The 25,709-nt window shown below is 33.7% G+C and overlaps 1 protein-coding gene across 1 annotated transcript; it reads left to right on the top strand.

The window, feature by feature from the left end:
* Positions 1–8,660: 8,660 nt before the first annotated feature.
* Positions 8,661–25,622, top strand: LOC145956948 (uncharacterized). The gene is made up of 3 exons (XM_083072962.1): positions 8,661–9,140; positions 10,030–11,827; positions 25,272–25,622. The coding sequence occupies exons 2-3, from the start codon at positions 10,786–10,788 to the stop codon at positions 25,307–25,309; spliced, it is 1,080 nt and encodes a 359-aa protein (XP_082929088.1). The 5' UTR covers positions 8,661–9,140; positions 10,030–10,785; the 3' UTR covers positions 25,310–25,622.
* Positions 25,623–25,709: the final 87 nt, after the last annotated feature.

The raw sequence follows: 25,709 nt of genomic DNA on the forward strand, positions 1-25,709 counted from the left end.
GAGTCTTCCTATTCCTGCGAAAGTGAAACATCACACATGGAGAGTCTATAAAAATATCCTTCTTACCCGTGCCCAGCTTCAAAAGAAAGGTGTGAGCTGCCCCATCAGTTGCCCAAGATGTGATGTTGGTATCGAGAATTCTTGGCATGCGCTGTTTGGATGTTATGATGCGAGAATTTGCTGGCTGGCTAGTAACCTAAAGGATAAGATGAGCTCCAACATTGATCAAGCTAATGGTACTTCTGATCTTGTGAACAAAATCCTTAATCTTTGGTCCAAATCTGATGCGGCTGACTTTTGCATGATGATGTGGAGTATCTGGACTAGCAGGAATAATCTCTTATGGAAATATATGCCTTGGAATACATCGGAAGTTGTCCACCGTGCCCGTAACTCCAGACAAAATTGGACTTTGGCTAACCAGCGGCCTCTTGATGCTAGAGGTATTCCTGGTCCCACCCCGACTACCCAATGGTCTCCCCCACCCCATGGTTCATACAAGTGCAATTTTGCTACATTCCCTAACCCTGATGAGAATACATTTGGAATCGGTCTCTGCATTAGAGACAGCTTAGGTTCCTTTGTGGGTGCACGTACCCTCAAGATCCCTGGTCTTCCTCCTGCCAGTATTAGAGATGCTATTGCTCTCATGCAAGCCATCATTTTGGCTTCGGAAAATCAATATTCGCCCATCCTCTTTGAGTCCAGTAGTAGCAGAATTGAAAATTTTCTCCTTCATCCCAACCTGAAGGATAGAACTGAATTTAGTGACATTATGAACCATTGTAGAAATAAGATAAGTTCTTGTGCCAACTTTAATGTAAGTTTCACCCATAGATCAGCTAATTTGGTGGCTTCCAACCTTGCAAAGGCCTCCAAATGTTATGCTAATCTTAAGGATTTTGCATACATCCCAAATTGTATCTTCTCTCTTTTTGTTAATGAATTGAGCTAAGGCTCAGCTCTTCAAAAAAAAAATCATCTTGAATTAATATAAAATTTTGTATATATGAACTAAGAGTAGAAAACTTTTAACATAACGGTTGAATTTATAAAATTCACATTTAATAAAAGTTACATTGGTGTTATTTTAACCATTCTCTTTTAAAATATTATTTTTATAAATTAAATTTTAACATTTTAAATAAATTATTAATTAAATTAATATATTTATTCATCTTAAATCTAAGATATAAAATTCAAAAAAAGTATTTATTCTTGTTTTATTTTCTAATTATCAATCATTAATAAAATACTAATTTAAAATCTTATCTAATTATGTCATAATATTTTCATATCAAATTTAAAATTATATATTAGTATGTTATTTTTTTATCATCAATTAATTTATAAAAATAAAAAATTTAAGATGCAATTTTTAATAATATTTATTTTAAAATATTATAATCAATTAAATAAAATTTAAAATATATTTTAATCATAAATAATTTTAAAATATATTTTAATCAAAAATATATTTTTTGGTCAATACAGTGACTAAAAGTATTATGATAAATAATTCAATTAAAAAAATTAAATCTTATAATGATTATTTTTTTAATGATGCTAAATTAAATATTCTAATTATTTTACAATGAATTAAAATGAAAAGATAATAAAATATGTTGGTTGATGTTTCAAATAAAATGTAACCTAAGAAATTTTTTTACGGGTGAAGTTATCTACGAAAATTTCCGTAGATAACTTATCTACAGAAAAATCCGTAGATAAGTTACCTACGGATATTTTCGTAGATAAGTTATCTACGGATTTTTCTGTAAATAAGTTATCTACAGAAAAATCCGTAGATAAGTTATCTATGAAAATTTCCATAGATAACTTATCTATGGAAATTTCCATAGATAACTTATCTACAGAAATTTCCGTAGATAACTTACCTAATGACAATTTTTAATAATATTTATTTTAAAATATTATAATGAATTAACTAAAATTTTAAAATATATTTTAATCAAAAATAATTTTAAAATAATTTTAATCTAAAATATATTTTTTGATCAACCTAAACCCTAAAAGTATTATAATAAATAATTAAATTAAAAAAATTAAATATTATAATGATTATTTTTTTAAAGATACTGAATTAAATATTCTAATTATCTTACAATAAATTAAAATGAAAAGATAATAAAATATGTTAATTGATGTTTCAAATAAAATGTATTACCTACGGAATTTATCTACGGGTAAAGTTATCTACGGAAATTTCTGTAGATAACTTATCTACGGAAATTTCCGTAGATAACTTATCTACGAAAATTTTCATACATAACTTATCTAACGACAATTTTTAAAAAGATTTATTTTAAAATATTATAATGAATTAACTAAAATTTTAAAATATATTTTAATCAAAAAAATATTTTTTGGTCAATACAGTGACTAAAAGTATTATAATAAATAATTAATTTAAAAAAAATTAAATTTTATAATGATTATTTTTTTAATGATGCTAAATTAAATATTTTAATTATTTTACAATAAATTAAAATGAAAAGATAATAAAATATGTTAACTGATGTTTCAAATAAAATGTTTTACCTATGAAATTTATCTATGGGTGAAGTTATCTACGGAAATTTCTGTAGATAACTAAATATTATCTACGAAAATAATTTCGTAGGTAATATTCCGTAGATAACTAAAAATTATCTACGGTAGATAATAATAATTTTTCTTGTAGTGAATATAGTTAGAAAATTAATTATTTTAAATTATTTAACTAGAATCTTATTGAAAATTTACTATATGCTCTTGATATTTTTGTAAAACTAATATATGGTTTTAAATTTGATATGAAAATATTATGATATAATTATTTAGATAAGATTTTAAATTAGTATTTTATTAATGGTTGATAATTAGAAAATAAAACAAGTATAAATACATTTTTTAAATTTTATATCTTAGATTTAAGATGAATAAATATATTAATTTAATTATTTATTTATTTAAAATATTAAAATTTAAGTTATAAAAATAATATTTTAAAAGAGAATGGTTATAATAATAACACCGATGTAATTTTTACTAAGTATTACACCGCTCAATAACTTTATATTAAATATGTTTTATTAATTCAACCGTTAGACTGAAAGTTTTTTACTCTTAGGATCATATATACTAAATTTTATATTAATTCAAGATGATTTGATACTTCATTCTTGTAAAACAAAATTGACGTAATATATACATTTCAAAATATACTAAAATATGAACACTTTGATTACCTTCATGTTGTTGTTCAATTTTAACTAAATTTGATATAATATAAAGTGATATGAACTTTCAATCTAATGGTTGGATTTACAAAATTCACATTTAATATAAAGTTATTGAATGGTGTAATACTTAGTAAAAGTTATATTGATGTTATCATAACCCTTTTCATTTTAAAATATATATATTATTTAAAAATTTTAAATTTATAATAAATAATTTAAATTGTATCATAATATTAATTTTAAATAGAAATAAGTAGATTGTAAATTATAAAAGTAAGTGTATATATAAATAAAGATTACTTAAATATAATATAATAATTATTATTGATAATATAATTATTATATTTTTATAACAGTCCGGACACACCGAAATCATAGGGATCCAAAGATACTATAAGTATGAGATTGTATAGTTGAGGATGACTTAAATGAATTAATTTGCACTACCTATACTAATTACATGCATATGTTTTTTGGTAGCTTATCTCATTAGAACTCCATAGTTAAGCGTGATTGACTTAGAATAATATAGGGATGGGTGACCTTTTGGGAAGTTTTTCAGAAATTGTGCAAGTAAGAACAAAACACGCTGAAAAGTGAAGTGTCGTGAAATATAATCCTTGAGAGACCAAATATGAGGTATTTTTCTTGTAGTGTATGTGTATGATCTTATGAATGACTTGACCCTCTAAGTGTTTGATTCTAATTGAGGTATTTTAGTGGCATGCCTTAGGATCATGATTTATAATATTAATAGTAGTGTGAGAATGATTAAGTGATGAGTTCAATGAAATATGTGTAATTAGGGGTATTGTGTGGAATTTTGATGATATAAATTTGTAGTGGCTAATTTGATTAATTTTTGATATTATGAGATGTGATCTATGCGACAAATGTGTCTTGAATTAAGTGATAAGTTTATATCTAACTTGGCAGTGTGAAAGTTTAAGTGAATTGCCTAGTAACATTACAAGAAAAACTCAAATTTTCGATGGATAATTTCTAACGGATTTGGATCCGTCGGAAAAAACTTTTCCGACAGAAAATTTCTGATAGATTTTAATCCATCGGAAAATCTATATTTTCGATGGAAAATTTCCGACGGATTTAGTCTGTCGGAAATTTCTGACGGATTTTTCTGTCGAAAATTCTGTCGGAAACTCTAAATACACTATTTAATATTTTCTTTATTATATGGGTCTTTTCAAATATATATATATATATATATATATATATATATATATATATATATATATATTATTTGTAATGAATAACATAAATACAATGAGTGAGTGAGGTATGCCTAATTACCTATATATATCATTAATTTTGTGACACCCTCTACTCCATCATTAATACACAATAAATGTAAAGACAAATTTCTTTTTTTTTCTTTTTGAGTAAATAAAATTTTTCGTAGTTGACAACATCTTTCATGTATAAAACAAATGTTTCAATATCATAAAGTAGAAGATTCACATTCGTAACTCATAAATTATAGAAAATCATCTTGTAAGTATCAAAATTCAAGAGGTCATATAAAAGGAAAATATAGATTAATTCCAGCAAAGGTGGCAGTGCCTCCTAGTTAGGAATTAATTTATAACTTTAAAATCATATAATAAAATAGTATAACAAAGATGTACATTTTGGTCTTTTCTCAAGAACGTTCAAAATTACATAAGAAGAGAAAATTAAAGCTTTTAAAACAATAACATCCCAAAAAAACAAGCCTAGCTATGCCCGATGTCACATCCTGTCAGAGCATGCCCCACTTAAGCCTTAAGCCTCATCACCAACATCCCCATGATGCTGATCATCTGCAACACAATTTAAAACATATACAAAAACAACAAGGGAGTGAGAAACATCTCACTCAGTTTTAGGTGCAGAAATAAAAGTTAGATAACACACACACACACAACAAATATAAGTCACATGTAAAACATACACATACATCATCAATATCACATATATACTCATTTATCATGCTATAATGTCATGGACTCGACTCATAAATGCATGCATGTGGCGCCATACGGAAGATTCACAATTCATCATTGGTGACCCTAAGGTACACCTGGTTACATCACTGGTGACCCTAAGATACACCTTGTTAGCATGTTACATCGTGGGTGACCATAAGGTACACCTTATTAGCATATTACATCGTGGGTGACCATAAGGTACACCTTATTACATCGTGGGTGACTATATGGTACACCTTATTAGCATATTACATCGTGGGTGACCATACGGTACACCTTATTAGCATGTTACATCGTGGGTATGCGGCCTCAGCGGCACACCTGGAGTAATATATACATATGATGCATGTCATACATTCATAATCTCATGGACTCAACATTTAACTTATTACAGAATTTCATTTAATACATCATGTCATTATTCTTCATATTCTCATAATCATAACTTGTCTCAATAGTCCATTCTTAGGTCTCATGTCTTTTGTCCATATTTCACAAGGTCATGTCATCAATACTCCTCATAAGGTCCGCACAGGTATTCACAGAGAGCATTCTTGTTAATATTAAAATTTATTTATATCATTAACTTCATATTCATTTATTACTTTCAACAAAGAACAAAGTAGAGTAAATAGAAAATCAAACAGAACAACGACACCTTCAACAAAGAACAAAATAGAGTAAATAGAAAATCAAACAGAACAACGGCACCTTCAACAAAGAACAAAGTAGAGTAAATAGAAAATCAAACAGAACAACGGCACCTTCAACAAAGAACAAAGTAGAGTAAATAGAAAATCAAACAGAACAACGGCAAGGGATTGGGGGCCAATCCGACAAACAACTATCTAACAATTATCCTCACACCCCTGAGCGAGGTTCTCACTCCCCCCCCCTTACCTGGATAAGCAAGAGTTGAAACTTGGGCAGGACCTCCTCCTCTGGATTCCCTCTTTTCTTTTCCTTCTCTCTCTCTTTCTTTCTTTCTTTCTTTCTCTCTCTCTCTCTCTCTCTCTCTCTCTCTCTCTCTTCTCTTTCTCTCTCTAGGATTTCACTTTCTTACTCTGTATAAACCTCCCCTATTTATAGGCAATCTGACGCACCCGGAACGGCCCGTACTGATTTCGGAACGGCCCGTTCCGGATCCTTCAAACATGGGCAAATTTTTCAACTGGAACGGCCCGTTCCAAAATCGGAACGGCCCGTCCCAAAAAAGCAGAACGGCCCGTTCTGAAACCAGAACGGCCCGTTCTCAATCTCAGTAGAACGACCCGTTCTCCCTCCGGAACGGCCCGTTCTCCATACCATAACGGCCCGTTTCAAGGCCGTTCTGCAACAACAAAAACAACACATTTTTAATGCTTGGAACGGCCCGTTCCATTTTTGGAACAGCCCGTTCCAAGTTACCAAATTACCCCTATAACTTTAATAAATTTACGAAAATACCTTTAATAATATAATAATAATAATAAAATAAAAGTTGGGTGTTACAAATTTGTTTTTAAAAAATACCAACAATTTAATTAAGAATAACATATCTTTTCTTTAATTTTTAAAAATCACTCATCTTTCAAAATATCATTATTAATTAAAATAAGGGAGGAAAAAGTTAATTTATGTTAAGCAAATTAATCATATGCGTCTATCATTTGTTTCTAATTAATTACATCCAATATATACTATGTCATTTTTATGAAAAATTTCATTCATCTTTGATTTTGAAAATAAGAATTTTTCAATTCATTTTTTAAAATTATTACTTAAAGTTGATATATATTTTAAATCATAGTGTGCATGATATTTAATTTCAAATATATATATATATATATATATATATATATATATATATATTTCAAAAGTTGAAATGAAATAAGAGATCAAATCTATTGATATTTGTATTAATAATTTATTTTCTCTTAATATATAGTATATAAATAGTATTATCTTATATAAGTAGTAATTGTATGTGCCAGTATTAAATAAATAAATAACAAAATTAATACTCACTTAAAAATTTGAGAATATATATATACAACGTCATTTATAAAAACTTCAAGTAGGGGTCAATGTAATTTTTCCTAGCTAGATTAAATGTTCTTTATTTAAAAATTAAAACATTATATTTAAAATAATTACACTAAATAATTATTTTTGTTCGTAATCTTGATTGATTTAAAAAAAATATCTCTCCAAGTTGTAGTAATTTCTTAAATTTGCATTTTATTAATTGATTTATGAATTTTATATTTAAGTAGTAAATCAGTAAAATATAGGTAATATATGAGTATTTAAAAATTCAATGAATCTATATATAAAAATTAGAAATAAGAAGATTGTTAATTATAAAGGTAAGTATATAAATAAAGATTAATTAAATATATATATTATTATTCATAATATAATTAATTATCGAGCGGTGTGTAATACTTAATATATGAAAGTTACACCCGGTATCAGTGTTAGTATAACCTGTTTGTCTCTATATATAGAGAGAGAGAGACTGAGAGACTGAGAAAATGAATTGAAGAAAAATAGTTAAATATATAGTTGTTTGATTATCTATATAGTAATTAATAAATAAAGGAAAATATATATACGTCATCTTGTAACTGATTTTTGTCTCCAAAATAATGGATAATTATATACCCTCAATTGTTAAGAAATAAATAAATAATTTTTAATTATTAATTTTACTTTTAATTAAAAGATTTAAAGACATGAAGTGTATAATGGTATGTGATAACCTAATTTAATATATGAATAGGGATCCTTTTACTCCAACAGTAAGTTTACCTAGACTTACTTCATTCAATAACTCATTTTAACGATCAAACTGTTCAATTTAAAATTCTTAATGCATAGATCAAATCTGCAAATTTTTAGAAAATTTGAAAATCATTTGATACTTCATTTCATTAATTCAAATTGATGGATAATCATAGAATCATTTTATACATTGATTAAAATTAATGAAACGAAGTATCAAATAATTTTAAAATTTTCTAACAATTTACATATTTGATCTATGGATTAAGAACTTTAAATTGAACGGTTAGATTATTGAAATTTGATAGAGAAAATGAGTTATTGAATGGAGTAAGTCTATGTAACTCTTAGAGTAAAAAGATCCATCCTCTTTAATATATATATATATATATATATATATATATATATATATATATATATAATTTGCTTTCCTTTTGTGTTTCATTTTCTATTTATGCTTTTTTAGTTTATCAATTGTCGTCCTACATGTGTTTGTTACCTTTTTCTTTAATTTTAACATGTATCAGCTACTCCAATGTTAAAAATAAATAGCCCAACAAAAAAGTGTAACACCCAAATTTTTATTATTATTTTAATGGCATTTTCGTAATTTTAATAAAGTTATAGGGGTATTTTGGGTTCTGGAACGGGCCGTTTCAAAAGTGGAACGGGCCGTTCCAAATGTTGAAAATGTGAGGTTTTTGTAGTCCCAGAACGGCCTTGGAACGGGCCGTTCCGGTATGGAGAACGGGCCGTTCCGGAAGGAGAACGGGCCGTTCTTCTGAGATTGAGAACGGGCCGTTCTGATTTCAGAACGGGCCGTTCTGGTTTTTTGGGAACGGGCCGTTTCGATTTTGGAACGGGCCGTTCCAGTTACAAATTTTGCCCAGATTTGAAGGATCCGGAACGGGCCGTTCCGAAATCAGTACGGGCCGTTCCGGGTGCGTCAGATTGCCTATAAATAGGGGCAGGGGGGTGAAATTTTTTATACAGAGGAAGAAAGTGAAATTTTAGAGAGAGAAAGAGAAGAGAGAGAGAAAGAGAGAGAAAGAAAGAGAAAGAAAGAGAAAGAAAGAGAGAGAGAAAGGAAGAGGGAATCCAGAGGAGGAGGCTCTGCCTAAGTTCAGCTCCGCTTATCCAGGTAAGGGGGGGAGTGAGAACCTCGCTCAGGGGTGTAGGGATAATTGTTGGATAGTTGTTTGTCGGATTGGCCCCAATCCTTTGTCGTTATTCTGTTTAATTTCTATTTACTCTACTTTGCTTTTTTGTTGGAGGTGTCGTTGTTCTGTCTGATTTTCTATTTACTCTACCTTGTTCTTTGTTGAAAGTAATAAATGAATATGAAATTAATGTTAATAATAAATGAGTTTTAATATGAATAAGAATGCTCTCTGGATCTCTGTGAATACCTATGCGGACCTTAAGAGGAGTATTGATGACATGACCATGTGAAATATAGACAAATGACATGAGACCTAAGAATTGACTATTGAGACAAACTATGATTATGAGACTATGACAAATGAGGACATGATGTACTAAATGAAATCATGTAAAAAGTTAAATATTGAGTCAATGAGATTATGATGGTATGACATGCATCATATGCATATATTATTCCAGGTGTGCCGCTGAGGCCGCATACCAGTGATGTAACATGCTAACAAGGTGTATCTTAGGGTCACCAGTGATGTAACTTGTAACCAGGTGTACCTTAGGGTCACCAGTGATGTAACCAGGTGTACCTTTGGGTCACCAGTGATGTAACCAGGTGTGCCTTAGGGTCACCAGTGATGATATGTGAAACTTCCTTATGGCGCCACATGCATGCATTTATAAGTCAAGATCATGACATCATTGCATGATAAATGAATATATATGTGATATTGATGATGTATGTGTATTATTTATAAGTGACTTATATTTGTTGTGTGTGTGAGTGCTATCTAGCCTTTATTTCTGCACCTGAAACTGAGTGAGATGTTTCTCACTCCCTTGTTGTTTTTGTATATGTTTAAATTATGTTGCAGGTGATCAGCATCATGAGGATGTTGGTGATGAGGCTTAAAGGCTTCAATTGGGCATGCTCTGATAGGATGTGACATCGGGGCATAGTTATTTTAGTTTAATATGTTATTGTTTTTATAACTTTAGTTTCTCTTCTTTTGTAATTTCTAACGAAGAAATAACGTAGATAACATATATAATTCAAGGAAAATATATGTTAAGAATTGTAATTTGAACGTTCTTGATAAAAGACCAAGATGTACATTTTTGTTATATTTTTTATTATATGATTTGGGAGTATAAATTAATTCCTAACCAGGAGGCACTGCCACCTTTACTGGAGTTAATTTATATTTCCTTTATTATTATTTGTATATATATGATTTCTTGTTTTACACTAAATTGTATTGAAAATCTTAACTTCTTTTCTTTTATAATTTTTACACTGGAGTTATGATTTATGAGTTACGAATGTGAATCTTCTACCTTGTTAAATTTGAAATATTTGTCAACTATGAAAGATTTCATTTACCCAAAAAGAAGATAAGAAATATTTTATTGTTACATTTGTTGTATATTAATAACGGGGTAGAGGGTGTCACATTTAGTGGTATCAGAGCAGGTCGATCTAATCGACCGTGAGTTATGAGTTTACTATGCTTATTTGGTTTACTATGTTTATTTGGTACATGAATGATGGACTGAATTGATTGTAAAACTTGTTGGTATGATAGTATGATGATTGATTATGTTTATTGATTGTATTATTTTCTTAGACTATGGCTGGTAGAAATGATCGTGTGATTGCCGATGCTCTTCAAGCATTAGCACAAGCTATGAATAATAACAATAGGACTGAGGTCGCTCCTAACTGGTTGGAGCAATTTCAACGAAATCACCCACCTACCTTTAAAGGAGGATATGACCCAGCTGCTGCTATGAATTGGCTAACAGAAATAGAAAAAATTTTCAATGTTATGGATTGTCCCATCGCTCAGAAGGTGAAGTTGGCCACATTCATGTTGACTGCTGATGCTCACTTTTGGTGGGAAGGAGCACTTCGGAGGATGATTGATGGAGGGGTGCACTTGAATTGGGACAACTTCAAGAAGGTCTTTCTTGAGAAGTATTTCCCGGATGATGTGAGAAGTCGGAAAGAAATGGAATTCCTTGAGCTGAATCAAGGGAACGACACAGTGGCTGTGTATGCTGCCAAATTTGATGCTTTGGTTCGTTATTGCACACACTACCATGGTGAGGGTGGTGAAAGAGCTAAATGCATAAAATTTGTAAATGGTCTGCGTCCTGAAGTGAAAACTGCAATTAACTATCAGGAGATATATCACTTTCCCACTCTGGTCAATAAGTGCAGCATTTATGATCATGACAACCGTGCTCGTGCTGCTTTTTATAAAGGAGTTGGAGGTCCTATCCGTGCTGTGAGTTCTAGTACTTCGGGAAGGAGTAAGCCTTACTTCGCTTCTAATAGATTTCAAGGGAGTAAAGCTGCTGCTAATAAAAGTAAGTTGCTTACTAGAGGATCCACTGTTAGTGCTACTGGAAGTGTTGGAGGGTCTGTGTCCACTCCTTCAGTAAGATGCTGGAAGTGTGGACTTGTTGGTCATAATCAGTCTGAGTGTCGTGACAGGGAAGTTACCTGCTTCAACTGCAATGGTAAAGGTCACATCAGTACCCAATGTCCTGAATCACAAAGAACACGTGTTATGGGATCGGGTTCGCAAACTGAGCGTCCAAAGACTGTGGGGAGAGTATTTGCTCTTAGTGGTGCTGAAGCTTCTCGGTCAGAAAATTTGATACAAGGTACTTGTTTCATAGCTGAGACTCCTTTTGTTGTACTATTTGATTCTGGTGCAACTCATTCCTTTATTTCTGTCTCTTGTGTCCAAAAATTGAATTTGCCTGTGTCTTTGTTAGATTTTGATCTAGTTGTTGAAACCCCTACTAATGGTCCTGTGACTACATCCCTAGTGTGTTTGAAATGTCCTTTGACAGTTTCTGATAAGCAGTTTCTAATTGACTTAATTTGTTTGCCTCTTAGTCAATTAGATGTAATTCTTGGTATGGATTGGTTATCTTCTCACCATGTCCTTTTAAACTGCTTTGAGAAATCTATTTCCTTTGGTGAATGTAAGAGTACGGAATTTCTTAGTGCTGCTGACATTAAAACTTGTTTAAAAGACAATGAAAAAGTGTACATGATCTTAGCTTCTTTAACACTTGAGACTGATAGTAAGCTAGATGAGATTCCCTTAGTGAGAGAATTTCCAGAAGTATTTCCTAAGGATATGTCTAGTTTACCACCTGAGAGAGAGATTGAGTTTAGCATAGACTTAGTACCAGGTACCCCACCTATATCTATAGCACCCTATAGGATGTCCCCTACAGAGTTAGTTGAGCTTAAGAAACAAATAGAGGAATTACAAGGAAAACAATTCATTAGGCCTAGTGTCTCGCCTTGGGGAGCGCCTGTTTTGTTGGTTAAGAAGAAAGATGGGAGCATGAGGTTGTGCGTAGACTATAGGCAACTGAATAAAGTGACCATTAAGAATAAGTATCCTTTGCCTAGGATAGATGACCTTATGGATCAACTAGTTGGAGCTTGTGTGTTCAGTAAGATAGATTTAAGGTCAGGATACCATCAGATTAGAGTGAGAGCTGAGGATGTTCCTAAGACTGCCTTTAGAACCCGCTATGGGCACTATGAGTATTTAGTTATGCCTTTTGGTGTGACTAATGCACCTGGTGTTTTTATGGACTACATGAATAGGATCTTTCACCCTTACTTGGATAGATTTGTAGTGGTCTTCATAGATGATATCCTAGTGTATTCCAAGACTAGGGAGGAGCATGTTGAGCACCTTAGGATCGTTCTTCAAACCCTTAAGGAGAGGCAGTTGTATGCAAAATTGTCAAAATGTGAATTTTGGTTGGATAGTGTGAACTTTCTAGGACATGTGATATCCAAGGGTGGAATAGCTGTAGATTCTGCTAAGGTAGAAGCTGTGTTAGAGTGGAGAACACCTAAATCAGTATTTGAGATTAGGAGTTTTCTAGGACTAGCTGGTTATTACAGAAGGTTTATAGAGAATTTCTCTAGGCTAGCTCTTCCTTTGACTAAGCTGACGAAGAAAGACCAACCTTTTGTGTGGGATTCTAAGTGTGAGGAAAGTTTTCAAGAACTTAAGAGGAGATTAACTAGTGCTCCTGTGTTAGTATTACCTGATCCTAGTAAGACTTTTGAGGTATTTTGTGATGCTTCTAAATTGGGTTTAGGAGGAGTGCTTATGCAGGAGGGTAAGGTAGTAGCCTATGCTTCAAGACAACTTAAAATTCATGAGCAAAACTGTAACATCTCAGTTTTCAACATGATTATTACTATTATTATTATTATTGTCATTATTACTATGTGGTATTTGGTCATAATTTGGTGGTTATATTTTACTTCAATTATAGATAATTCACACTCCATTTATGCTTAGAAAGATATGTGTGTTGTTAGATCTAATTAGATAGTTGTGAAATTTTTTTTTTAGAATCATTTCTCGCTAGGCTGACTGACTAGTCTCAGTGTCCGAGGCATAACTTGGGCTGTGATGGTCCAAATGATGCAAAATTGGTGTCAATGGAAATATAAGAGAAAAACGCACAACTTTTGCAGAAATAGCCATTTGCAAAATCGGTCGTTTAGGAGGTCAAAATTGGACTTTTATTAATACAATTGTTTCTCGCTGGGCTGATTGGCAAGCCTCGGTGTTTGGGGTATAACTTGGTCGGGGGTTGTTCAAATGATACAAACTTGGTGGCTATGGAAAGATAAGAGAAAATCCTACAACTTCCATGAAGGAAATATTTTCAGATTCGGCTGTCTATAAGGTCCAAATCAGTAGCCAAAGTCGGTGCGGAAAAGAACATGGCACCAACTCCATTAATTCACACCAACTCCATTAATTCACACCAACTCCATTAATTCATCCCACCAACTTCTATAATTCATTCCACTAATTCATTCCACTTAGTTTTGTCTATCTTTTTCTCCATTATTTTACATTTTTTTAATGTGTTTTGGAGGCTATAAATAGGCCTTCACTTCTCCATTGCAAACCATCCCAAGAAATACTTCTCATCCCTCAATTCTCATTCTCTCTTCTCTTATACTCTCTTCTTTCCCTCTTCTTCTCTTTGAAGACCAAGAGAAATCCAGAGGAAGAGGTTCTGTCCTAATTTTAGCTCCGGTCCCTGTTTTAGACGGAAGGAGCCTTGGGGAGGCAGCTGTGCTATAGTCTCAGTTTCTGCCCGAGTTTCAGTTCAGGATTATCCAAGTAAAGGTGGCATTTATAAAATTAATCTAGTATGGGTAGTACTTATAAGACTTAATCTAGTATACATGAGCATGATAGGAGTAGTATAACTTTTAATATGCTATTTTGTTTGTATGAAGGTTGTTATTTATTTAAATTGATGGTTGTTATTTATTCAAGTTGGTGGTTGTTTTGGATATTTAATTTGGCATGGTTATGATTATGTTTATATATATAATTATGAAGTATGTGTATGTGGTTTGGAAAAGTAAATAGGACTGAGAGGAGTAAGGTTATGGATGGGAGGTCTCTTGGTGAGATCAGGGATATAATCTTTGGAGAAAATATGGTATTTCGGAATCCCATTGTGAGGATTTCCAATTTGGAAATTTTCCAAGGATTATATAGTAAACCGCTTCAGATGTTAGGTGGATTCTGAAGTACTCCTCTAAGTATCTATTTGCTACCGGTATGGGTCTGGGTCGAGTCATACCGATGGATGAGGTGACCCCACCAGGGTTACGTGACGACGTAATCCAACTGTATACTTTCCATGAGAGGTTAGGCGTGAGACATGGGTTGCTGACATGTTTCACCGTATCAACACTTGGTTTGGATAGGTGTTGAGGCCAACATTTGGTTTGGATGTGTTGGTTACATCATGGATTATACGGTGGTGTGACTTTGCTTTGGATGTGGATTATGTATACATATGGTATGGATTGTATACTAGGGTTATGGATTTCTTTAATTAATATGTATGCTATTGGTTTATATCTATCTTGGAAATACATGTTGGTTTGAACAAATAATTGTTAAATGATATTTATACTATGGTTGGTTTTATACGTGCTAACCCTTATGTTTCCATGTGGTGGAACTGTGATGATCTCACTATGTGGGGGAGCAGATCAGGTGTGAAGCCATAGGATAGCAAGGAGTCTTCTGGGTAGCTGCTTTGAGAAGTGGCTAGGCTTAGAGCTTGACCAGCACCTAGGGTGTTTCTGTTAATGGTTAATGTTAATATATTTTGGATGACTGTATGATTTTACTGAGAATGACTAATATACTTATGTTTGCTATTATGAAAACAATTTTTACACTCTAGCGTAGCTGGCTTTTGCTCTATTTTTTTTATTATAAATGCTCTTTTATTTTGGTTGGTTATTGATGTGATGACCTAAGGTGGGTCGTTACAATTTTGGTATCAGAGCTGGTCAAGTCTCTTTAGGATTTGTGGGGAATGGTCTTGTTATGTTTCCGTTGTATGGAAACGAATTTTGAAAGGAACTTCATGAGTAACTCATGAGTTTCTTAATCTTGATTAGGAATTTCTTATGAGTTTCGTGTAAACTCATAAAGTTCTTTGACCTTTTTAGGATGACTGGTAGGGGAAATCATTCTAATTCTTCTTCAAGCATGGATGGGCGGCAAATTGCTCGAGCTATGGAGCTAATTGCTGCTACTATTGGATAATAGAATACTTTATGGTGAGCTTAGGTACCAATAGTATGAATAAAGCCTTGATAATCAACTAGAAATTATTGACACCTTAGATTTAGGTGAGACATTGATTTGGCAAGAGTTTACAATTAATGGAATTTAGGAATCTATAGTAGTAGTGATTGAATCCAAAGAGGTTGCATCTGAGAATTGAAGTTTTGATGGGAGATTGGAACGTTCCTTGAGTGTTGGTGCTTGCATGATAACTTTTATGGTTGAGGTAGTATGTGAATTTTATTTTGTGAGTTGTTTTGGTTTAGGATTGTAATGAAAAGCTTGAATATGAGTTTAAGGTGGAAAGGAGTGAGTTTGGAATGATTAAGGTATGTTAGTACACTAATGCTGTATGATATGGGGATTATTTTTGTTGAAATTTTGTTGTACCAGTATGAGTATCATATTGATAGAATCTGATTTTGTGGTCTTTATGAGAATTATGGCTTTAGATACTATCTTTCTAATGGAACTGGAATCAGGTAAAAAGCAGGTCTAGAACTCTAGTTATGACTGCTTTGGTGATCAGAAGTCTAGTTGTTAGAGCTGAATATACTTGAAGTGATTGTTGAAATTTTAGTTAGGAATGTGATCTTTTTGAAATCTTAAGAGTTGTAGCTTATTCATTTAGCTTTCATTTAAGACAGGTTTGAAATCATTTGGATGAGTATAACTCTATAGATATATACTGTCATGATAGGCATAACAAGGATAAAATAGATTTGGTGATGTTTTGAGGTTTGGTCATTGAAAGGTTGATTAAAATGATATGCTTGGTTCATGGTGATCAATTCATATATGCTTAGGGATAGTATATGTGAAGGAAGTATTCTAATATGAATTGATATGCAAGTATGTGACCTTATGGATCAATTAGTGGATATTTGTGTGTTAATGAAAGGTTTTGATCTTAGGATGTGATTCCATCATATTAGAGTTAAGTGTGAAGATATATCCAAGATAAACTTAGACTAGATTATTTAAGTATGACTTTGATTGTATGAGGTGCGTGTTTTAGGCCATGTAATTTCTTGCGAAGGTTTAACATAGAGCTACCTAAGGTAGAAATTATGCTTAAGTGAGAGATACCTAATTCAATTAGTAAAATTAAGATTTTTATAGGATAATTTATAGGAGATTTATTAAGTAAATTTCTAAGATAGCAAATAGAGGTTTAGGCTGCTCTCATTTCACTCACCTCTACTACAGGAATGGCTTTGCTTTCTTTTCCTATAGCAACTAAGATGTTTCAGTTCACTAAATTGTCTTTTGCCTACCCATGAATTCAATAGTAGTTTGAAAGGTTAACCTATATCAGGAATTTCTGGACCTATGCTTATTTTTTTAACTACCCAAACATTTTATCGCCTACTTCTCTAGGTCATTTACTATTACCTTTGACTGGATTGAATAAGAAATAGTTGCCTTTGTATGGGATAACAAAGGAGAAGGTAGTTTTCAAACTCTTAAAGAAAAATTGGCTAGTGTTAATGCTACTAGATTTTAGTAAGACTTTTGTGGTATATAGTTATACTTCTAAAGATAGATTTGGGAAGAGTGTTGATGCATGAAGGAAAGGTAGTAGCTTATGATTCTAGGCAATTGAAAATTCATGAGAGGAATTACCTTACCCATGACCTTGAGTTAGCAATTTTAATTAAGATTTGGAGACACTACGTATATGATTCTAAGCTTGAGGTATTTAGCGATCATAAGAATTTTAAATATCTATTGACAAGAAGGATAATTGGAATTTTTAAGGACTAGGATTTTGATCTTAGTTGTCATTTGGGCAAAGCTAGTATGGTGGTTGATGCTTTGAGTAGAAGACCTCTAAATATATCTTCCCTTATGGTTAAAGAGATAGATCTTTTGGCTCGGTCTAAAGATTTAAGTTTGGATTATGAGGTTACCCTAGGTATGACTCGAGTAACAAGTGGATTATTGAAGGAAATTGGAGAAGCATAATTAGTTGATTCTGGAAACAAGACAAGAGGATATAGGACAAGGTAGTGGATAAGAGCTGCCTTCGGTATAGATGAAGTGGTAAGACTTAGAGATTGATTCTGTGTACCTAGTGAACTTATGCTTAGGCACTTGATTTTTGAAAGGGTCGTAGAAATGAAGATATTATTCTGGAAGATACCTTGAGTAGGATGATCTTTCGCCTACCACATTTGATGATTTAAGGGTTGGATTTGACTAAAGAACTTAGAGACTTAAGCGTGATGTGTGAGCTCACCCTTAGGAGCATTGAATTTAGTATGTTGAAAGTAACTAAGGAATTAATGGACGAGATTAGAGAAGCCTAGGAGTTAGATTCTTTCCTAGTGAACCAAGTGGAGAGGATTGATAGGGGTATAAATAGCCCTTTACGAGTGGAAATTGATGATGTTTTGGGGTTCAATGATAGGATCTATAGCCTAGGAAGATGATCTTAAAGGGAGGACACAAGAGTATTCTTAATATCCATTTAGGGGCTACTAAGGTGTATCAGAGTGGTGCAACGGAAGCATGGTGGCCTTAAGTGTAGAGAGGAATAGAGGATGGTGTGTACTCATATTTAGTATAGTATAAGTCTGAGATAGAACATTAGAAGCCTTTTAGGACTTTTGTAGCCTTTAGATGTTCCTATTTGAAAATGAGATAATGTGTATAGACTTTGTTGTGGGTTTTCCTAGGAAGTTTAGGAAGAATCTTGAACAAGATATGGATGGAGTTTTAAGGTACAAGTGCAGAATTTGTATTCCACAAGATGCAGAATTGAAGAAGTTGATACTTGAGGAAGGTCATAAAAAGCAAGTTGAGTGTACATCAGGGTATGACAAAAATGGTGGAATGGTATAAAGAGGGAGGTGGCCGAGTATGTTGCATCTTGCATTGTGTCAGAAAGCTAAGGTAGAACATCAAAAACCAGGAGGTTTATTATAGATGATGGAAGTGCCAGAATGGAAATGGGATAGTATAACTATGGATTTTGTTGTTGGATTTCCAAGGTCTATTAAGAATTGTGATTCTATTTGGGTGATTGTGGATAGATTAACTAAGTGTGCTCATTTTCTTCCAGTGAATATAAAGTGGTCCTTGGAAAAGTTAACTCAGTTGTATATTAAGGAGATTGTTAGATTACATGGTGTGCTCTCCAGTATTATTTCTGATAAGGATCCTCGTTTTACTTCTCGATTTTGGCAGAGTTTGCATCAGGCATTAGGGACTAAGTTGAGACTCAGTTCTGCTTATCACCCACAGACTGATGGACAGTCTCAGAGAACTATCCAATCTTTGGAGGATTTGTTGAGGGCTTGTATTTTGGATCATCTAGGGAGTTGGGAAGAAATGTTACCTTTGGTCGAGTTCACTTATAATAATAGTTTTCACGCAAGTATAGGAATGACACCATTTGAGGCTCTATATGGGAGGAAATGTAGAACACCTTTGTGTTGGTTTAAAGAGGGAGAACATGTATTTTGAAGGTGACTCCTACCACAGGTGTGGGAAGAGCTATTAAAGCTAAGAAGTTGAATCCTAAGTTTATTGGGCCGTATCAAATTCTCAAGGGGATTGGATCAGTGGTATATCAGATTGCATTACCTCCATTCCTGTCTAATTTGCATGATGTGTTTCATGTTTCACAACTGAGAAAGTATATTCACGATCCGAGTCATGTTTTGGAATCAGAGGCAGTACAAGTTAAGGAGAATTTAACTTTTGAGAAACAGCCAGTCTCAATGATAGATAAGAAAGTTAAACATTTGCGGAGAAAATCTATCAATTTGGTAAAGATTATTTGGAATGAGGTTACTAATGAAGCCACTTGGGAGTTGGAAGATAAGATGAAGGATCAAATCTCTTTTCAAGTAAGTGAATTTTCGAGGACGAAAATTTTTGTTGTTGGGGAGAATTGTAACATCTCAGTTTTCAACATGATTATTACTATTATTATTATTATTGTCATTATTACTATGTGGTATTTGGTCATAATTTGGTGGTTATATTTTACTTCAATTATAGATAATTCACACTCCATTTATGCTTAGAAAGATATGTGTGTTGTTAGATCTAATTAGATAGTTGTGAAATTTTTTTTTTAGAATCATTTCTCGCTAGGCTGACTGACTAGTCTCAGTGTCCGAGGCATAACTTGGGCTGTGATGGTCCAAATGATGCAAAATTGGTGTCAATGGAAATATAAGAGAAAAACGCACAACTTTTGCAGAAATAGCCATTTGCAAAATCGGTCGTTTAGGAGGTCAAAATTGGACTTTTATTAATACAATTGTTTCTCGCTGGGCTGATTGGCAAGCCTCGGTGTTTGGGGTATAACTTGGTCGGGGGTTGTTCAAATGATACAAACTTGGTGGCTATGGAAAGATAAGAGAAAATCCTACAACTTCCATGAAGGAAATATTTTCAGATTCGGCTGTCTATAAGGTCCAAATCAGTAGCCAAAGTCGGTGCGGAAAAGAACATGGCACCAACTCCATTAATTCACACCAACTCCATTAATTCACACCAACTCCATTAATTCATCCCACCAACTTCTATAATTCATTCCACTAATTCATTCCACTTAGTTTTGTCTATCTTTTTCTCCATTATTTTACATTTTTTTAATGTGTTTTGGAGGCTATAAATAGGCCTTCACTTCTCCATTGCAAACCATCCCAAGAAATACTTCTCATCCCTCAATTCTCATTCTCTCTTCTCTTATACTCTCTTCTTTCCCTCTTCTTCTCTTTGAAGACCAAGAGAAATCCAGAGGAAGAGGTTCTGTCCTAATTTTAGCTCCGGTCCCTGTTTTAGACGGAAGGAGCCTTGGGGAGGCAGCTGTGCTATAGTCTCAGTTTCTGCCCGAGTTTCAGTTCAGGATTATCCAAGTAAAGGTGGCATTTATAAAATTAATCTAGTATGGGTAGTACTTATAAGACTTAATCTAGTATACATGAGCATGATAGGAGTAGTATAACTTTTAATATGCTATTTTGTTTGTATGAAGGTTGTTATTTATTTAAATTGATGGTTGTTATTTATTCAAGTTGGTGGTTGTTTTGGATATTTAATTTGGCATGGTTATGATTATGTTTATATATATAATTATGAAGTATGTGTATGTGGTTTGGAAAAGTAAATAGGACTGAGAGGAGTAAGGTTATGGATGGGAGGTCTCTTGGTGAGATCAGGGATATAATCTTTGGAGAAAATATGGTATTTCGGAATCCCATTGTGAGGATTTCCAATTTGGAAATTTTCCAAGGATTATATAGTAAACCGCTTCAGATGTTAGGTGGATTCTGAAGTACTCCTCTAAGTATCTATTTGCTACCGGTATGGGTCTGGGTCGAGTCATACCGATGGATGAGGTGACCCCACCAGGGTTACGTGACGACGTAATCCAACTGTATACTTTCCATGAGAGGTTAGGCGTGAGACATGGGTTGCTGACATGTTTCACCGTATCAACACTTGGTTTGGATAGGTGTTGAGGCCAACATTTGGTTTGGATGTGTTGGTTACATCATGGATTATACGGTGGTGTGACTTTGCTTTGGATGTGGATTATGTATACATATGGTATGGATTGTATACTAGGGTTATGGATTTCTTTAATTAATATGTATGCTATTGGTTTATATCTATCTTGGAAATACATGTTGGTTTGAACAAATAATTGTTAAATGATATTTATACTATGGTTGGTTTTATACGTGCTAACCCTTATGTTTCCATGTGGTGGAACTGTGATGATCTCACTATGTGGGGGAGCAGATCAGGTGTGAAGCCATAGGATAGCAAGGAGTCTTCTGGGTAGCTGCTTTGAGAAGTGGCTAGGCTTAGAGCTTGACCAGCACCTAGGGTGTTTCTGTTAATGGTTAATGTTAATATATTTTGGATGACTGTATGATTTTACTGAGAATGACTAATATACTTATGTTTGCTATTATGAAAACAATTTTTACACTCTAGCGTAGCTGGCTTTTGCTCTATTTTTTTTATTATAAATGCTCTTTTATTTTGGTTGGTTATTGATGTGATGACCTAAGGTGGGTCGTTACAAAAACTATCCTACCCATGACCTTGAGTTAGCTGCAATAGTTTTTGTGCTCAAGTTGTGGAGACATTACTTGTTTGGGTCTAGATTTGAGGTTTTTAGTGACCATAAAAGCCTTAAGTACTTGTTTGACCAAAAGGAATTGAATATGAGGCAGAGGAGATGGTTAGAGTTTCTTAAGGATTATGACTTTCAATTAAATTATCACCCTGGCAAGGCTAATGTTGTAGCTGATGCTTTGAGTAGAAAATCTTTGAGAATGTCTTCCTTGATGATTAGGGAAATGCAAATGATTGAGGAGTTTAGGGATATGAGCTTAGGGTGTGAGTTGACCTCTAAGAGTATTAAGTTGGGAGCTTTAAGAGTGACTAATAGCTTGATAGATGAGATTAGAGAAGGTCAGAAGATGGATCCTTTCTTATTGAGTCGGGTAGAGAAGTTGAATCAAGCTGTGAAAAGTGAGTTTAGAATTGGAGTGGATGGAGTTTTAAGATTTAAGGATAGGTTGTGCATTCCTAGTGTGCCAGAACTTAAGAGAGCAATCCTGGAAGAAGGTCATAAGAGTATCCTTAGTATCCATCCAGGAGCCACTAAGATGTACCAAGACCTTAAGAAGATGTTTTGGTGGCCTAAGATGAAGAGGGAAGTGGAGGAATTTGTGTATGCTTGCTTAGTATGTCAGAAAGCTAAGGTAGAACACCAAAAACCTTCAGGTTTGATGCAACCTTTAGATGTGCCTGTGTGGAAGTGGGATAGCATCTCTATGGATTTTGTAGTTGGGTTACCTAAGACTGTGAAGAACTTGGATGCTATATGGGTCATTGTGGATAGATTGACTAAGTCTGCCCATTTTATTCCCATTAATATTAGGTACTCTTTGGAGAGGTTAACCAAGTTGTACATCAGTGAGATCGTGAGGTTGCATGGAGTTCCTACTAGTATTGTGTCTGATAGAGATCCTAGGTTCACCTCTAGATTTTGGGAGAGTTTGCATAAGGCTTTAGGCACTAAGCTTAGATTGAGTTCAGCTTACCATCCCCAAACAGATGGCCAAACTGAGAGAACCATACAATCTTTGGAAGACTTGTTGAGGGCTTGCATCTTAGAACGTGGGGGTAGTTGGGATAGTTTCCTACCTTTGATAGAATTTACCTACAATAATAGCTACCATTCTAGTATTGGGATGGCACCATATGAGGCTCTGTATGGTAGGAGATGTAGAACACCTTTATGTTGGGTAGAACCTGGAGAGAATGTCATGTTAGGACCTGAGATAGTTCAACAAACTACTGAACAGGTTAAGATGATCCAAGAGAAGATGAGAGCAACCCAGAGTAGGCAAAAGAGTTATAATGACAAGAGGAGAAAAGACCTTAAGTTTAAAGAAGGTGATCATGTATTCCTTAAAGTCACTCCTTGGACAGGAGTAGGCAGAGCACTGAAATCCCGTAAGCTTACTCCACGTTTCATTGGTCCTTATCAAATTCTTAAAAGAATCGGTGAAGTGGCCTATCAAATTGCTTTGCCTCCATCTCTTTCAAATCTCCATAGTGTCTTTCATGTTTCCCAACTCAGAAAGTATGTCCATGATCCTTCCCATATCATTGAGTCTGACAACATTCAGTTGAAGGATAATCTTACTTATGAAACGGTTCCTCTAAGGATTGATGACAAGAGAGTGAAACAACTAAGAGGAAAGGAAATCCCTTTGGTTAAGGTCGTTTGGGGAGGAAATATTGAAGAAAGTGCTACATGGGAATTAGAAAGCAAGATGCGAGAAGCTCATCCATTTCTGTTTTCAGGTAAATTTCGGGGACGAAATTTCTAAAAGGAGGGGAGAATTGTAACACCCAAATTTTTATTATTATTTTAATGGCATTTTCGTAATTTTAATAAAGTTATAGGGGTATTTTGGGTTCTGGAACGGGCCGTTCCAAAAGTGGAACGGGCCGTTCCAAATGTTGAAAATGTGAGGTTTTTGTAGTCCCAGAACGGCCTTGGAACGGGCCGTTCCGGTATGGAGAACGGGCCGTTCCGGAAGGAGAACGGGCCGTTCTTCTGAGATTGAGAACGGGCCGTTCTGATTTCAGAACGGGCCGTTCTGGTTTTTTGGGAACGGGCCGTTTCGATTTTGGAACGGGCCGTTCCAGTTACAAATTTTGCCCAGATTTGAAGGATCCGGAACGGGCCGTTCCGAAATCAGTACGGGCCGTTCCGGGTGCGTCAGATTGCCTATAAATAGGGGCAGGGGGGTGAAATTTTTTATACAGAGGAAGAAAGTGAAATTTTAGAGAGAGAAAGAGAAGAGAGAGAGAGAGAGAGAGAAAGAAAGAGAAAGAAAGAGAGAGAGAAAGGAAGAGGGAATCCAGAGGAGGAGGCTCTGCCTAAGTTCAGCTCCGCTTATCCAGGTAATGGGGAGTGAGAACCTCGCTCAGGGGTGTAGGGATAATTGTTGGATAGTTGTTTGTCGGATTGGCCCCAATCCTTTGTCGTTATTCTGTTTAATTTCTATTTACTCTACTTTGCTTTTTTGTTGGAGGTGCCGTTGTTCTGTCTAAATTTCTATTTACTCTACTTTGCTTTTTGTTGAAGGTGCCGTTGTTCTATCCGATTTTCTATTTATTCTACTTTGTTTTTGTTGAAAGTGCCGTTGTTCTGTCTGATTTTCTATTTACTCTACCTTGTTCTTTGTTGAAAGTAATAAATGAATATGAAATTAATGTTAATAATAAATGAGTTTTAATATGAATAAGAATGCTCTCTGGATCTCTGTGAATACCTATGCGGACCTTAAGAGGAGTATTGATGACATGACCATGTGAAATATGGACAAATGACATGAGACCTAAGAATTGACTATTGAGACAAACTATGATTATGAGACTATGACAAATGAGGACATGATGTACTAAATGAAATCATGTAAAAAGTTAAATATTGAGTCAATGAGATTATGATGGTATGACATGCATCATATGCATATATTATTCCAGGTGTGCCGCTGAGGCCGCATACCAGTGATGTAACATGCTAACAAGGTGTATCTTAGGGTCACCAGTGATGTAACTTGTAACCAGGTGTACCTTAGGGTCACCAGTGATGTAACCAGGTGTACCTTTGGGTCACCAGTGATGTAACCAGGTGTGCCTTAGGGTCACCAGTGATGATATGTGAAACTTCCTTATGGCGCCACATGCATGCATTTATAAGTCAAGATCATGACATCATTGCATGATAAATGAATATATATGTGATATTGATGATGTATGTGTATTATTTATAAGTGACTTATATTTGTTGTGTGTGTGAGTGCTATCTAGCCTTTATTTCTGCACCTGAAACTGAGTGAGATGTTTCTCACTCCCTTGTTGTTTTTGTATATGTTTAAATTATGTTGCAGGTGATCAGCATCATGAGGATGTTGGTGATGAGGCTTAAAGGCTTCAATTGGGCATGCTCTGATAGGATGTGACATCGGGGCATAGTTATTTTAGTTTAATATGTTATTGTTTTTATAACTTTAGTTTCTCTTCTTTTGTAATTTCTAACGAAGAAATAACGTAGATAACATATATAATTCAAGGAAAATATATGTTAAGAATTGTAATTTGAACGTTCTTGATAAAAGACCAAGATGTACATTTTTGTTATATTTTTTATTATATGATTTGGGAGTATAAATTAATTCCTAACCAGGAGGCACTGCCACCTTTACTGGAGTTAATTTATATTTCCTTTATTATTATTTGTATATATATGATTTCTTGTTTTACACTAAATTGTATTAAAAATCTTAACTTCTTTTCTTTTATAATTTTTACACTGGAGTTATGATTTA

The sequence above is a fragment of the Cajanus cajan genome, chromosome 4 (assembly GCF_000230855.2).
Source record: "Cajanus cajan strain Asha chromosome 4, NIPB_CcT2T_4, whole genome shotgun sequence".
Classification (NCBI taxonomy): domain Eukaryota; kingdom Viridiplantae; phylum Streptophyta; class Magnoliopsida; order Fabales; family Fabaceae; genus Cajanus; species Cajanus cajan.